General features: G+C 40.6%; 5 protein-coding genes and 1 long non-coding RNA gene across 16 annotated transcripts in view; 4 read left to right on the top strand and 2 right to left on the bottom strand.

Moving 5' to 3' along the window:
• Positions 1–3,667, top strand: part of GluClalpha (glycine receptor alpha 1) — a 70,191-nt gene extending 66,524 nt beyond the window's left edge. For all 10 annotated transcript variants that reach the window (XM_020958577.2, XM_086831716.1, XM_086831713.1 and 7 more), the window contains exon 13: positions 22–3,667. In XM_020958577.2, the coding sequence (XP_020814236.1) occupies positions 22–31 (10 nt within the window). In that variant the 3' untranslated portion in view covers positions 32–3,667. The remainder of the gene's footprint in view (positions 1–21) is intronic.
• The window catches only part of LOC147643870 (uncharacterized), a 64,596-nt gene that overhangs the window by 41,600 nt on the left and 7,466 nt on the right, over positions 1–15,530 (bottom strand). The window lies entirely within an intron of this gene.
• LOC110188430 (Acyl-CoA synthetase X2) lies at positions 4,370–6,104 on the top strand. Its single transcript, XM_020958156.2, is given in 5 exon segments — positions 4,370–4,513; positions 4,569–4,702; positions 4,704–5,075; positions 5,139–5,793; positions 5,796–6,104. Coding segments are annotated over 5 exon segments (1,614 nt in total).
• Positions 6,697–8,537, bottom strand: LOC110188741 (luciferin 4-monooxygenase-like). The gene is made up of 3 exons (XM_020958575.2): positions 8,338–8,537; positions 7,764–8,275; positions 6,697–7,700 (listed from the first exon to the last, which is right to left on the bottom strand). The coding sequence occupies exons 1-3, from the start codon at positions 8,479–8,481 to the stop codon at positions 6,743–6,745; spliced, it is 1,614 nt and encodes a 537-aa protein (XP_020814234.2). The 5' UTR covers positions 8,482–8,537; the 3' UTR covers positions 6,697–6,742.
• Positions 10,972–12,736, top strand: Acsx2 (Acyl-CoA synthetase X2). Its single transcript, XM_086831706.1, has 2 exons — positions 10,972–11,664; positions 11,728–12,736. The coding sequence occupies exons 1-2, from the start codon at positions 10,997–10,999 to the stop codon at positions 12,686–12,688; spliced, it is 1,629 nt and encodes a 542-aa protein (XP_086687832.1). The 5' UTR covers positions 10,972–10,996; the 3' UTR covers positions 12,689–12,736.
• Positions 13,405–15,489, top strand: LOC110188740 (uncharacterized). Its single transcript, XM_020958574.2, has 3 exons — positions 13,405–13,783; positions 13,836–14,347; positions 14,399–15,489. The coding sequence occupies exons 1-3, from the start codon at positions 13,640–13,642 to the stop codon at positions 15,354–15,356; spliced, it is 1,614 nt and encodes a 537-aa protein (XP_020814233.2). The 5' UTR covers positions 13,405–13,639; the 3' UTR covers positions 15,357–15,489.

Here is a 15,530-nt window from a genome sequence, read left to right as displayed (position 1 = left end):
AATTTAAATCGCCAAAAAAAGGACCTTCTAAGGCGCGTCTCTGACACCCAGTGGCTATGTAGAATCCAACACGAAATTAACTAAGAATAACGTTAACAATGATCGAGGGATACGTTACGATAATGCTAAAAGCTATATGCTCTATATATGTTTGGTTATGTCTCTGGACAGTGCAGTATAGTTGAGAGCGTATCCTGGCACTTCCACTAAACGAACCGATGATGACGATGAGGATGAGCAATTTTCGGTGAATAACAAAAAGAAAACAAAGCTATATAGTTAAGTGTAAGTTAAATCGATCAAGGCGACGACTGCATAGTAGTTAATGTTATAAATAATTATACGAAATAACACACACACACACACACACACATGTTCCACTTGATTTGTTTTGAGGATGCTCTCCAAAATTGTTACAAATTGATGAATTATTTTAGCTGATAATCGACGATAATCGAGTTTTGTTCCAGACTCTAGCCTAGTTTAAAAAATAAATTGCAATTGATTTGTACTTAAATGCGTTAAGTTAGTTAAGCCGCCGAAAAGGATATATATGAAAGGAGAGGAGAGGCGAGGTCGTAGACAACAATTCGACGTTTGTAAATATGTCATACAATAAGTTTTAAGTCAACTAGTTTAAACGAATTCTAATTGTAAAAAGCGTGTAGATAAATTTAAGTTTAGTCGATAATAGAACAACAAACTAACCGAAGCGAGAAAACTCTAGGTAAATTCAATTTAATTATGTTCACCATCGAATTAAATAAAACAAAACAAAAAACGAATCGAAAATATCGAAGAAATTCCTTCAACGCACACAGAAACGAAAAACAGAATTTTATTTTCGCATTATTTGAAAAAGAAAACAAACTCTTAAATGCTAAGTTCAACTGGAATTGGTGGGTATCTGCAAGTTATTTTTCACTCGAATTTCTTAGAAGCCCTTAAATTAATTAATCATTTTCCTAAATCTATTAGTCGCTTGCGTTAATTTTAGTGTTGAATTTTAATTAATAGTAGTCAAGTAGCAATTACACTCAAGGGGGACTAAGCCCGCAATTCTGATTCCTGTTTGATTTGAATCCTTAGATTATTATATTCAATTTACAATTTACCATTAACCAATTTACCATTTACTATTACTTAATTATGTATTGGACCGCCAAGGTCACTTAGCTAGTTAATTTTGCTTAATTAGATTTATGAAATATAAATATACAAATGCAAACCATAAACCAATTAACAGACAATACAACAATATTTTATCATGTAGTGCAAGTCCCCGCGAACTTGATGAATACTACTCATAAATTTACTGCAAATCCAGTATGAATCGTGAATTAGATCGAGATATATGCAGTTATTTTTATATCCAAAATAATATCTTTGGTTATTTAAGTGCCTTTTGTATGCCAAGAAGATTCCTTTCTCTCACATTTTCTCCTTCTAAACAAAAAACGCTCTCTGTCTCTCTTGAAACTCCACTCCAATCTTTTCACTTTGATATAACCCCGAAAATCCAATTAGAGAAACGCACAAACGATACCCTAAATATATGGGGCTCTAATTTTAGAATAATAATAACTAATGTGAATTCTACATAGCGACAAACAGAAACAAAAGAAAACCACAACAAACAATAACTTCAGATAACTTTATAATAAAATCGTTTTTTGTAGATTTTTTTAAACTATTTTAATTAACTTTTAAAAGGCTTGTTTCATCTCTTCTTTCGTTTATTAAAAACTCTTTGTTTCGGATATGCCCATTTATTTGCTATCATTTCTAATCTAAAGGTAAGAAATTAATCATAAAGAGAAATCAAAAATCAATTGAAACTTATGCTAATATAATAGACACCACAAAAACACGAGGCACCCTGCATAGTAACTGTTGTCATTAAACAATTGTCACGTAAACCAAAAAAAACACGAACGATCTGAGAGACCCAAAGATCGAAACTCGGTGAATATCTAATAGATACTTTCATGTTGTAAAAGTTGTGCCAAGCAAAGCAAAGAGAAACCAAAAAAAAAACTAGTCAAAAAACAAATATCGAATGAAATCGAACAAGCGAAATTATAACTATAACTCTAGCTATAGTTGTATTGTATATGAAGCTATTGAACATACAGGGTTTTTAAATGTGAGCATATATAGTTGGTGAACAGAACAGGCAGATCTAGGAAAACTCGGGCTTTGTTAACCGGAAGGCGTTGATCGATGTACTAGGCAAAGAAGAATAATCATAGAGAAAAGTGAAAGGCGGAAAGCGAAGAAGATGAGAAATAATTAAACTAGTTATTACACCAGGTAGGTGGGCTTGGGGTGAGGGGCGAAACATCAGATTTCGGCATTTAATTTTAGTGAAAATAAACATTCTTAGGTTGTGTGCTGCTTCTCGTTTGCCATTATCCAATTATCGGTCAATTATCATTTTCCAGGCAAATCGTTCGGCAGCAAACAGTCCAGTTTCACTGTAAATAGTTTGGCTCAAAAGCATGTAAATGTCATTTAATGGTTAGGTTTACGAACAAAAAACGACTACGGGAGACGTAACACGAAATGTGCACAAGTTTATATAATATATAGATGCGTTCAAAAAAGACTTACAGGTTTTGATTAACAAAGGAGGAGCGTAGATATTAAAAATCATTGAATCCCATGCGAATGTGGTGACGGAAACCCAGACGAGGGCGACTAGATCGTAAGTTAACGTTAACGTATGTTTAGATCTTAAGAGACGGCGTTGAAAAATGCTTCGAAAACAGACTAGTTCACTAGTATTCACAGTACTCAGCTACTAAGCGCCAAGGCAAATTACTTCCACCATCACTATCTGAACGATTCACTCACCAAATTCACTCCACTCACTCGATGTTTAATCTTTGCTAATCACCAATCAAATCAAAACGACACACACAAATCGAAATCGAAATCGAAATCGAATCGAATCGAAAACGAAACGAAAACGAATCTAATCTTTGCACAATTTGAGCGGGACAAACGAGTTTGAGTAATTGCAAGTTAAAATTTAGATAAATCATAACACATATCTTCCAAAAATGGGGGCGTCTCATGGCCCATTTCTAACAATCAAACAACTCCAACTATAATTTCTATAGTAGAAATGTAAATACAAGCAAGACCGAATCTCATTTCTATCGAAATTGCGATCGAGGGCGCAGAAAGCGAACAGCAAAAAGTTACCCAAATCAATAAACACAAATCACCTTACTTTATAGAGCTAAGTCAGTCACAACCACACTTCAGCAAAAGATCACATAGTCTTAAGACCGAAACCGAAGCATTTCGGAAACAAATGACACAAGAATTTCGCTGTAGTGCAACCCAAAAACCCGAAACATAACCCCAGACAGCAACAACTAACAACCGAAAATAATTGATTAAAAAACGAAAGTACATATAGATCCGGCATAGGACACATCAAAGCCGTCAGTGGAAATTTAAAACAGCAAATCAAATGCCTAAGTGAAAGAATTAGTAGCGTAATTTTACAAAATAGTTGAAATAATTGTTGTCACCCAGATGGAATGAAATCCTGAAACGAACAAGAGAGAAATCCAAATAATTGTGTAAAACCCGCAGAATAAAGATGTTTGTGAAATGTTTATAAATAAATGAAACAAAACGAAATGAAAGAATACCTAAATGTGTTTCTTTTTTAATTGGATTTTTATTTAGTTTTCAGAGATTAAATGATGAATCTCTATCATTTTCAAGGTAAGTATTCACTAAAGAAAAGGTCTGCGATAAAGAGCATTTCTCAAAGGTAAAGATATATTTTTGATTAGAATATGGGCCTACATCGAATTACATCGAATTAAAGATTAGCATGTCCAAGTGGTCCAGAAGATATGGTATACGTTATGATATATGTAATGATTACACAGAAAGTAAAACTGAAACGATACTCTTCATGTGCTTAGAGGATAAGTTACAGCCAAGAAAAATGACCTTCAAAATAGCAAACCTCATGATTTTTATCAGACATTGTAATGTTACACGGCATATTTCCACACAAATGGAATTCGGTCAGAAATATTTTTACTTACTCATTTTTGCAATAAACTTGATTAACTTTAGTAACCTTCCTATGTTGGAACCATTATCTTTACCAAAATTGTATCTGAGTTTACAGCAGCTCGAGAAAAAGATAACCCAGTGAGCCAAAATACATATCAGTATGTGCTATCTTTGAGTTAGTTCTCTGCCGTTTCCATTTATCTTAATCCACTTCCTAACTCAACTACTACTTCACAACTATAAAAGGAGGAAAGCAGTCCAAATCGACAACAGTTTGAATTTAAAATTACTTAACAACGGAAGCAAGCAAGCATCTTACATAATGCCTTACTCGCCAGTGAACTTCTATGATGACGATCTCAAGATCTGGAGCGGAGAGCCAGTGGAACACTACTTTGACCCACATCTGTCTATCGGGGAGATCATCTTCCACGAGATGCGGCGTCATCCCAAGCTCATTGCCCAGGTGGGTCCATAAAAGAGTTTCCTAGGAATCAGAAATAAAATAATTTTACTTGAAGATCTCGGCCACGGAGAACACTGTGCTGACCAGACAAGAGCTCCATAACAACTCGATGAAAATTGCTAGCTATATGCGTTCATTGGGTCTCCTCCAATCCGATGTGGTGGGATTATTAGGCAGAAACACCACCGCCTGCTCTGGCATACGCCTGTTTCTTTAACGGAATCGCATTTCACTCGCTAAACATTAGCTATGATCAGAGCACCATAGAAAAGCTATTTGACATTACGAAACCTCGTCTCATTTTCTGCGATGGAGATGAGTTCGAGAAGGTGCGAGCTGCCACCGCATCCTTAGATGTGAAGATCATCACCATGCGCAATCATTCATCGGACTCTATTAGTATTGATGAAGTTCTGGCGACACCCATTGAGGAGAAGTTCCAACCAGCTCGCCTGGAACAGGGCAACGATCAGAATCTGGCTATTCTCTGCTCTTCTGGTACCACCGGAACTCCCAAAGCGGTTACCATTACCAACAGCCGACATATCCTGGCTGCCAACAAGTAAGTCCAAATAAGTTGCTCTTGATCACAACTAACTTTGCCCATTAAAACTGGTACTTATAGCCACCTGACAACAGCTGACATTCAATACTCCCACAACACCCTCGATTGGATAAGCGGTCTATTGACCACTGTAACCTCTGGAGTGTTGAGCACCACCCGGATCATTGCTGACAATGCCTTTGATCCCGCCTTTGCCCTGCGAATCATTGAGGAGTACAAGGTAACGTGGCTTATTCAGCCGCCATCCTGTATGGCCATGATGGTGAATTCTCCGGAATTCGAGACCAGTGATCTGTCCAGTCTGCGGTACTTCGTCTTCGGAGGATCTCGTGCTGCAATAGAGGTGCAGCAGGCCATCAGGAGTCGGCTGAGCAGCGACTGCCTGCAGTTTATGTATGGATTCACGGAACTCGGTGCCATGGCCACCTACAACTGTCACTTTGACGAGAAGCCCAACTCGGTGGGACGTTTGGTAAGGGGCCTCGAGATGAAGATCGTCTCTGAAGATGGCCAATCCCTTGGACCGGGCGAGATGGGCGAAGTGTGGATCAAGAATAACCAGCACTGGGCGGGTTACTATGGAAACCAGCTTGAAAGTCGGAACATGAGAGATTCTCAGGGATGGTATCTTTCCGGAGACCTGGGATACATGGATCAAGACGGCTTTCTGTACATCGTTGATCGCAAAAGGGACATGCTGAGGTTCCAAGCACAGCAAGCATAATGTACTATCCCCACGATATTAACTGCGTAATATCAGAGATGCCCGAAGTAGCCGATGTCTGTGTCTTTGGGGTGTGGGATCAAATCAACGGGGATTAGGCTGCTGCCGCTGTGGTAAAGAAACTTGGGAGCGATCTCAGAGCCGAGGATGTTGTGGAGTATGTGAGGAAGCGAACGGATTCCAAGTATAAGCACCTGAATGCAGGAGCCATCATTGTGGACGAACTGAAGCGCAGCTCCAACGGAAAGACCAACAGAATGGCCAACAAGGAACACTACTTGCAAGTGAAGTCTCAGAACTAAATGGCTAATAAAATTAAAGAATATTCAAATACCAAGTATATCATACATATATATATACATATATACCATATATATATACCAAAAAATTGTTCCTTACAACCTTTAAAGAAATATAAATGGTGTAAAGCTCTACAAAATATCTCTTGATTCTTAAATTCATATATGAATATGATATGATATAAACAAATAAACGAAAACACAGAATATATATATTGCTTAGTTGACCGATTTCAATAAAATAAACCTAATCATTACTGGTGGTATTTAAAAATGCCCTAAAAGGTTATAATAAAGATAGGCAGGACAAAACATCATAAAAATTAGTTTTCTCCTGAGAAGTTAGTAATATTAGGTTTGTATTAGCATATTTTAGACAAATTTAAATATGAAACACAAACATAATATATATTATTTTGGCCGTATAAAAATATATCAAGAAAAAATCTTGATTAGTAAGCGAGAGGATTTAAAAAAAAAACTACGGTTTATCTGATAATTTTAGGGGGGATTTGTTCTATTGAAAATGAAACCGAAAACTGCCTATAGGGTACACCAATTATTTTGTGATCTTAAAGAGATAAGCAGGCATTAATTAATGGCAACAAAAGATTTATTAAAATATATATCTTCCCAAATTATTAGCTCCTTTCTTTTAAATGCAAGTAGTGATTCTTGTTGGCAATTCGATTGGTCTTTCCATTGGCGCTGCGCATGAGATCATCCACAATGATGGCTCCTCCATTCAACTGCTTATACTTGGAGTCCGTCCGTGTGCTCACATATTCCACTACATCCTGGGCCTTAAGATCACTGCCCTGTTTCTTTACCACGACGGCTGCAGCCTCGTCTCCATAAATATTACTCCATACGCCAAAGACACAAACCTCCGACACTTGAGGCATCTCCGAGATGACACTTTCGATTTCGTGGGGATAGTACATGATGTTCTGGTATTTCAACATATCCTTCTTGCGCTCCATCACGTAAAGGAATCCGTCTTTGTCCATGTATCCCAGGTCTCCGGAGTGATACCATCGCTCGGGATCTCGCATCTGGCGGGACTCCAACGGGTTTCCATAGTAACCTGCCCAGTGTTGGTTATTCTTGATGCACACTTCACCCATCTCACCAGGTCCAAGGGATTTGCCATCCTCAGATACTATTTTTAGCTTCAGGCCTGCGGCCAATCGTCCCACCGAATTGGGCTTCTCGTCAAAGTGACAATTGTAGGTGGCCAAGGCACCGAGTTCCGTGAATCCATACATAAACTGTAGGCAGTCGCTGCTCAGCCGACTCCTGATGGCCTGCTGCACCTCTATTGCAGCACGAGATCCACCGAACACAAAGTAACGCAGACTGGACAGATCACTGGTCTCGAATTCCGGAGAATTCACCATCATGGCCATACAGGATGGCGGCTGAATAAGCCACGTTACCTTGTACTCCTCAATGATTCGCAGGGCAAAGGCGGGATCAAAGGCATTGTCAGCAATGATCCGAGTGGTGCTGAACACGCCAGAGGTTACAGTGGTCAAAAGACCGCTTATCCAATCGAGGGTGTTGTGGGAGTATTGAATGTCAGCTGTGGTCAGGTGGCTATAAGTACCAGTTTTAATGGGCAAAGTTAGTTGTGATCAAGAGCAACTTATTTGGACTTACTTGTTTGCAGCCAGGATATGTCGGCTGTTGGTAATGGTGACCGCCTTGGGAGTTCCGGTGGTACCAGAAGAGCAGAGAATGGCCAGATTCTGATCGTTGCCCTGTTCCAGGCGAGCTGGTTGGAACTTCTCCTCAATGGGAGTCGCCAGAACTTCATCAATACTAATAGAGTCCGATGAATGATTGCGCATGGTGATGATCTTCACGTCTAAGGCTGCGGTGGCAGCTCGCACCTTCTCGAACTCATCTCCATCGCAGAAAATGAGACGAGGTTTCGTAATGTCAAATAGCTTTTCTATGGTGCTCTGATCATAGCTAATGTTTAGCGAGTGAAAGGCGATTCCATTAAAGAAACAGGCGTATGCCAGAGCAGGCATATGAGTGCTGTTTCTGCCTATTAATCCCACCACATCGGATTGGAGGAGACCCAAGGAGCGCATATAACTGGCAATCTTCATCGAGTTGGTATGGAGCTCCTGTCTGGTCAGCACAGTGTTCTTCGTGGCCGAGATCTGCAAGAAGAATTCTAGGATATTCCTTTTCCGATTCCTAGGAAACTCTTTTATGGACCCACCTGGGCAATGAGCTTGGGATGACGCCGCATCTCGTGGAAGATGATCTCCCCAATAGACAGATGTGGGTCAAAGTAGTGCTCCACTGGCTCTCCGCTCCAGATCTTCAGATCGGCATCGTAGGAATTCACTGGGGTGTAAGGCATTCTGTAAGCTGCTGGCTTGCTTCCGTTGTAATTTCAAATTTCAACTGTTGTCAATTTTACGCTGCAATCTCTCTTTTATAGGCCAAGCCCTCGCACTCTGTTAGCTGATTTAGATAAGATTTATTTGCTGCACGGGACCAGTTGGAAGATATCGCTTTACGCCGCTTTTATGATATCGTTTCTGCTGTTGGGTGGCTTATCTAAGAGTTGGGTTTTGATTGCTCATGTAACTTCTTCTTAGTTTATTGATCTTTCATTTGGTAAGGAATATTGCAGATTTTATACGAGTATTCCTTGGTTGATCTAACGAAACGATGTAAGTCAACATTTTGTTGCGAAATTCAGACAGATGGTTTGTATCATATCTGTTTACGATATTTGCATCCAAGTTCCACTTGGATGGAAAGATTTGACGTAATTTTACTTGTCCCTGATAAAAGTCAGGGACTTGTTGTTTTGCAAGTAACTTCTTGGCCAGAAGCTTATCTTCTCACCAGCAGAAGACAGTTTGTTACATATCAGTTTCACTTTCTGTCTAATCATCGCTGTTGTTGACTTTTTGGGTGCGCCCCCTTTACTCTATGTCTATTCACTCTGAGTGGGTAATCTCAGAAATCTCGGTTCCGATTTGCGTTTTATCTGAGAGTTTTCACAATGCGAAAAACGCTTTGTCTTTGCCAATACATCTCTTTTGCGACTTGCCTTAAATTAAAGGTCAGCTAACTTGGTCAGATAAAAGAGAAGCATGCGCCAGAATTTATGGCTTCGTAGGGTCAATTCATCAGGAGTCAATATTTACATCGTCTTGGCTATAGAAGCTTTAAGAAGGCTTAAGTTTTAGATTAAAATTGACTTCTTTTTTTATATGAGATACAATTTTTGGGTTTTTATATCAAAACTCCTTGCAGTATTGACTGACCTAAGTTAAAAGTTAATATCGTACAAGGAAAGCAACTTTGTAATTTAGGTAGAATTTTAATTTAAAATATTGACAGAAGCAAGTTTAATAGGAGATAAGATAGGAATCAAACGGCTTTAACCAAGTCTCAAAACTATTTATAAATATAAACCTAACATTATTCCCTTATAGTTTCAATTCAATTAAAACTATTTAAAAACAAGAAAGAAAGCCAATTTCGGGTTACCAAAAATTTCTACACCCTTGCAGAGAAAATCCATCATAGTTCAATCAAAAATGCATTCATTTTAATTTGGAATGCTATCCCATCTTAGTTTTTATTAAATTAAGAAATCTGCATACTTATTTTAACATTTAAAAAAAATTAAATTTGGACAATTTTTGAAAATTTTTGAAAAATATAAATTTTTCTCTAACATAGCTGGACTGACTCAGCTGATGATGGTGATCATGAATATATATGATTTATGGGGTCGGAAATGACTTCTTCACATCGCTGCATGCACTTGACTAAAATTGTAATACCCAGTAAGCGTTTAATTTAAATTTATAGCAAATGAATTGGCAACATTTGAAATTATAGCACCTGCGTATAAGAACACTCTTATACATTTATTTTAGTTTAAGAAACCAACAACACCAGTATGTCAAATACATGGCGCTTCTGTATGAGTACTTGGAAATTAGTTCACAAAATAAACAACCCCACTTCTATAGCGGCGGTAGTGAGTAAATATAAGACTTGCACGATTTTAAATAATGGCAGAAGTTTCCGTAATAATTCTTTTTTAAATAAAATGGCTTTGGAAAAAGTTTCGCTGAATTTATAAAATTGTTATATATTTAAAGTATTTTTTTTAATTCTGTACTAAAGCCCTATTATGTTTATCGTAGGTATTATTATTGGAAATAAAAAACTGTTTTTGTGCTCTTTCTTAAAACCAATAACTTTAGTTTACGGCTAAGGTGCATAATAAAATATGCAAATAGTTTTATTAATATAAAAAATATTTATTTTTTAACAAGAGTTAAGCTATGTTTTAAAAATGATTAAGAACGGAAGACAACTATGGCTGGCCGATACTTTCATACCGTTAAAGTTTTCAATTGGACCAGTCGATTAATTTGAATTCGGAATGTTTTTGGTTACATCTGAATGTCAAGATAATTTTTAAAATTTTTAGTAATGCAACCCCCTTTAAAAATATGGTAATCATGCCCACTCCTATAAAACACATATTTAAGAAGATTTTAGAAATTGCAAGACGGAAATGAAGCTTCCACCAAACACAAATATTTTCAAAAACATTTTTTACCGGCATGAAATCGCTAAAGATAAATACTTGACCCCGCATTGCATGTTAAATTATTTAATATCAAATAACGGCACATCTTAAATATAATTAAAGCCGCCAAACGGTTTGCCAACCACAGCGATATCGTGTCAAGCGAACGGCTTTGCAATCAATACGTGAAATTAAATGTCCGGACACTTTAACTGCTAAATTGCCGTCTAATTTTTGCAATTTCGTTGACCTTTAAATAGGAGCGACTGCATCCAAGCGTGCTGCAGTTGCAAACGGCGCGTACATCACGATGTTGGATCTCAACGGCAATCCCGCGACCACCTACGATCCGATCCAGAAGGTCTGGAGCGGCACCAGCATCCAGAGCCTTTACAACGAGGACCTAACCGTGGGTCAGATTATCTACCGGCAGCTGCAACGGCAGCCCCAAAGGATATTTCAGATTTCACACACGGACAACACACGGCTGACCCGCTTGCAGATGCTGCAGAATGCATCCAAGGTTGGATGCTATCTGCGGGACCAGGGATTCGACACGGAAACGGATATGGTGGGTCTTCTGGCCCGGAACTCCACCCATGTGGCAGCGCTGGCCTACGGTTGCCTCTTCAATGGCACACCCTTCCATGCCGTCAATCCCAATCTGGAGCAGAAGACCATTGCCAGTCTCTACAGGATCACCAAGCCACGCATCCTTTGCTGTGATGTAGCGGACTACGAAAAGATCAAGGACATAGCTGCCTCCCTGGGAGCTCTGGTAGTGACGGTTAACGGGAAACTGCCAGGTGTCCTGAGTGCCACGGATCTACTGCAGAATCCCCTTCCCGAGGATTACGAACCAGCGCAGTTCCTACGGGGAGTCGATCGTACCATGGCTATCCTTTGCTCCTCGGGCACCACCGGAACGCCCAAGGCAGTGACTTTGTCCAACAGTCGCAAGCTGTTCGAGATGCACAGGTGGGTTCAGGCTTATCTTTCATATAAAGTTAGATATAAGATACATTTTCTCTTATCTTTTAGCTACCTAGGACCAGATGACGTTCAGTATGCTCCTAGCACCTTGGACTGGCTGACGGGACTCATCACCCTTGTCACAGCCGGGGTATTCGGTACAGTTCGTCTAATTTCCAGCGATATATTCAGCACCGCACACTTCCTCGATTTGTGCGAGCAGCACGAAATCAGCTGGACCATTATGGCCAATTCCCATGTGGCCATGTTGGCCAACTGTCCAAAGACTAGCACCCAGAGGCTACAGAGCCTGAAACATTTGCTCTTTGCTGGTGGCCATTGTCTAGTTGGGACTTTAAAGAAAATGCAGTCCTTCCTGCATGGTCCCGGTATCCTAAGGAATGCCTATGGCCTGACCGAGGTGGGAACGCTAATCTCCTACAACTACGACACCCAAACGAGGCCCACTTCGGTGGGTCGCCTCATGGCGAATATTCGAGTGAAGATTGTGGACTCATCGGGCCAGTTACAGGGACCCAAGGGTATGGGTGAGGTGCTCTGCCACAATGGGCAGTCCTGGAACGGATACTTTGGAAATCCCCAGGCCACGGCGGAGATGAGAGACTCTGAGGGATGGTATCACACCGGTGATGTGGGCTACTTCGACCAGGACGACTACCTGCACATTGTGGAGCGCAAAAAGGATATGCTAAAGTATCTCGGAATGATGTACTATCCCCACGAAGTGGAGGAGGTGATAGCCCAGATGGCCGATGTGGCCGAGGTCTGTGTCTTTGGCATCTGGCGGGAAATGGAGGGTGATGCTGCCGCCGCATCTGTAGTCCTCCGATCCGGCAGTAACCTGAATCCCAGCCAAGTGGAGCAGTTTGTGCGAAAGAACGTATCCGTGCAGTTCAAGCATCTCCATGGTGGAGTGCAGATAGTTCCCCAGCTGGCGAAAAGCGCCAACGGCAAGGTCAATCGACATGCTGTTAAAGCGGCATATTTAAAAAATGCGAACAAATCTTGAAATATTATACTGATATTTGCACTGATAATAAACAATTACCATGCAGAATCTTTGTTTAGTAATTGCAAAAACTGTGCCACGCAGCTAGAGATTATAGCCGTGTTTTTGTAGGGTATTATAATTTTAGTCATTGGTTTTTTAAAGCAGAAAATTAGAATGTTCCGGCACTCTAAATAATATCATCTTTATTTGTTTGAAATCAACAAGTTTGCTAACCTTTTCCCTCTGAAGAGTTTACTTATCATAACACCATACCAATTTTCCAGCTAAGCAGAAAATTTCAAGAGAAATTAAACACTTAAACCTTTCTAAGCTATCATACTCTCAAGTAAATAAAAAAAATACTCATACATTTCTCAAGCAATTAAGGAAAACCTAAAGTATGTAGCTCGGATGCACTCATACTAAGCTGATAAGACAGTGCCAAATGTCTGTGTTTACAAACTTTATAGTTATATTTGAAGATAGATTAGTAAATAAATGCTAAACCTACAAACAAGTTATTTAACTATCTAACCTCAGAATAGCTTCGCTCTCTAAGAAACTTTACGTCAATTACAAATCGATATGCGATAACGTAACCTATTAATGTCTATATTTACTTTTATCGCTGAGCTGGCTCTCAATTTCAATCTGAAAATCTGCCAAATCATGGCGTATCGCAGCCTCACTTGCCTGCTCAGATAGTAAGAGCAATAGTTCCCGGCAATTACCCCAACCAGAAGTCAAGTGTATTGTTATGGAGATTGGCTCATTGAGCGTCGCCTCCCCGCCGTTGATCTCAAGTGTGAATGCAATCGCGTGTCGGTGTAATCAGTGCATATGTTACCCTAGTAAATACCCCTTAAAGCTATCTAAATAGTTAGCGAATACAGAGCTCTCGGCTCTATAAAAGGAGGACTGTCGCTGCAGTTCGCAGTTAGTCGCGAATTTAGTTTAAAGCTTTACGGAATGCCTTACCGACCAGCAAACTTCTACGATGCCGATCTCAAGATATGGAGAGGGGATCAGGTTAAACACTATTTCGACCCACATCTGTCCATGGGAGAGATCATCTTTCAGGAGATGCGGCGTCACCCACAACTCATTGCCCAGGTGAGTGTTCTCTCAGATGGATAAAAGTGAAAACCTAAACATTATCTTCTAGATCTCGGCCACTGAGAACACAATCTTGACCAGGGAGGAACTACATGCCAACTCAATGAAAGTGGCCAGCTATATGCGATCCTTGGGTCTCCTCCAATCCGATGTGGTGGGCCTTATAGGCAGGAATACCACCCACATGTCCGCCGTGGCATATGCCTGTTTCTTCAACGGAATCGCCTTCCACTCGCTGAACATTAACTATGAGCGGAGCACCATTGAAGAGCTATTTAACATAACCAAGCCACGCCTTATTTTCTGCGATGGAGATGAGTTCAAGAAGGTGCAAGCTGCCACCGCATCCCTAGATGTAAAGATCATCACCATGCGCAATCATCCAACGGATTCCATCAGTATTCATGAAGTGCTAACCACTCCCATCGAGGAAAACTTTCAGCCGGCTCGCCTGGAGCAGGGCAACGATCAGACACTGGCCATACTCTGCTCCTCGGGCACAACTGGAATACCAAAGGCTGTGACCATTAACCATAGCCGCCAGATTTTGGCTGGCAACCAGTAAGTAGAAACAACATTGGGCTTACTCCTCTATAAAGATTCCTTCTGCAGATGTCTTACCACCAGCGACGTCCAGTACACCCACAGCACCCTCGACTGGATCACCGGACTACTGATCACCATCACTTCCGGGGTGTTCAGTACAAAGCGCATAATAGCGGACAATGTATTCGATCCCGCCTTCTTCATACGACTCGTCGAGGAATACAAGATCACATGGATAATTCAGCCTCCGTCGCACATGGCCATGATAACAAACTCACTGGCTTTCCAGACAGCGGATCTTTCAAGTGTCAGGTGTTACCTCTTCGGAGGATCCCGGGCTTCGGTGGAGACACAGCATCGTATCAGGAATCGTCTGAGCCGAGACTGCCTGCAATTTGGATACGGATTTACGGAACTGGGAGCGATGGCATCCATGAATTTTCACTTCGATGAGAAACCCAACTCAGTAGGTCGCCTGGTAAGTGGCGTCAAGCTGAAGATAGTCTGCGAGCAGGGAGAATCCCTCGGCCCCGATGAGGTGGGCGAGGTGTGCATTAACAATGGCCAGCACTGGGCGGGATACTATGGCAATCCGGAGGAGACCCGCAAGATACGAGACCCGCAGCTGTGGTTCCACAGCGGTGACCTTGGGTACGTGGACGATGACGGGTTTCTGTACATTGTGGAGCGCAAAAAGGACATGTTGAAGTATCAGAATATCATGTACTATCCCAACGATATCGAACGAGTTATCTCAGAGATGCCAGATGTGGCCGAGGTGTGTGTCTTTGGGGTATGGGATCAGATCAATGGAGACGAGGCCGCTGCTGCCGTGGTTAAGAAGCAGGGCAGCGATCTCAAGGCCCAGGACATTGTGGACTATGTGAAGGAACATATTGAGGCCAAATATAAGCAGTTAAATGGAGGAGCCATCATTGTGGAGGATCTTGTGCGATCGCCCAATGGAAAAACGAACCGCATGGCCACCAAGGCGTACTTCCTGGAAGTCAAGAACTCAAAGTAGATCAAAGGTCTCAAAGAAATCAGAAGAAATACATTGCAATCCCAAGATATTTCATAAATTCTTAAGTTTAAGTAGTTATACCTATATCATAAATAAAGAAATCTATAAATTAAATAAATTTGTATCTATCAAACACACCTAATTCTTTCTTTCAAGATGAATTATTACCGCTTT

This window comes from Drosophila serrata, unplaced genomic scaffold (genome assembly GCF_035046125.1).
Source record: "Drosophila serrata isolate PLE 108 unplaced genomic scaffold, ASM3504612v1 contig_241, whole genome shotgun sequence".
NCBI classification, from domain to species: Eukaryota; Metazoa; Arthropoda; class Insecta; order Diptera; family Drosophilidae; genus Drosophila; species Drosophila serrata.
The sequence above is the reverse complement of the archived record's forward strand: the minus strand, read 5'-3'. Positions and strand labels throughout refer to the sequence as shown.

Excerpts from the sequence above, each read along its gene's own strand:
- LOC110188740 (XM_020958574.2), top strand. The coding sequence starts at position 13,640 with ATGCCTTACCGACCAGCAAACTTCTACGATGCCGATCTCAAGATATGG. Across the intron at positions 13,784-13,835 it reads ACCCACAACTCATTGCCCAG|ATCTCGGCCACTGAGAACAC; the intron begins GTGAGTGTTCTC and ends ATTATCTTCTAG. Across the intron at positions 14,348-14,398 it reads CAGATTTTGGCTGGCAACCA|ATGTCTTACCACCAGCGACG; the intron begins GTAAGTAGAAAC and ends TTCCTTCTGCAG.
- LOC110188741 (XM_020958575.2), bottom strand. The coding sequence starts at position 8,481 with ATGCCTTACACCCCAGTGAATTCCTACGATGCCGATCTGAAGATCTGG. Across the intron at positions 8,276-8,337 it reads ATCCCAAGCTCATTGCCCAG|ATCTCGGCCACGAAGAACAC; the intron begins GTGGGTCCATAA and ends TTCTTCTTGCAG. Across the intron at positions 7,701-7,763 it reads CATATCCTGGCTGCAAACAA|CCACCTGACCACAGCTGACA; the intron begins GTAAGTCCAAAT and ends TGGTACTTATAG.
- Acsx2 (XM_086831706.1), top strand. The coding sequence starts at position 10,997 with ATGTTGGATCTCAACGGCAATCCCGCGACCACCTACGATCCGATCCAG. Across the intron at positions 11,665-11,727 it reads AAGCTGTTCGAGATGCACAG|CTACCTAGGACCAGATGACG; the intron begins GTGGGTTCAGGC and ends CTTATCTTTTAG.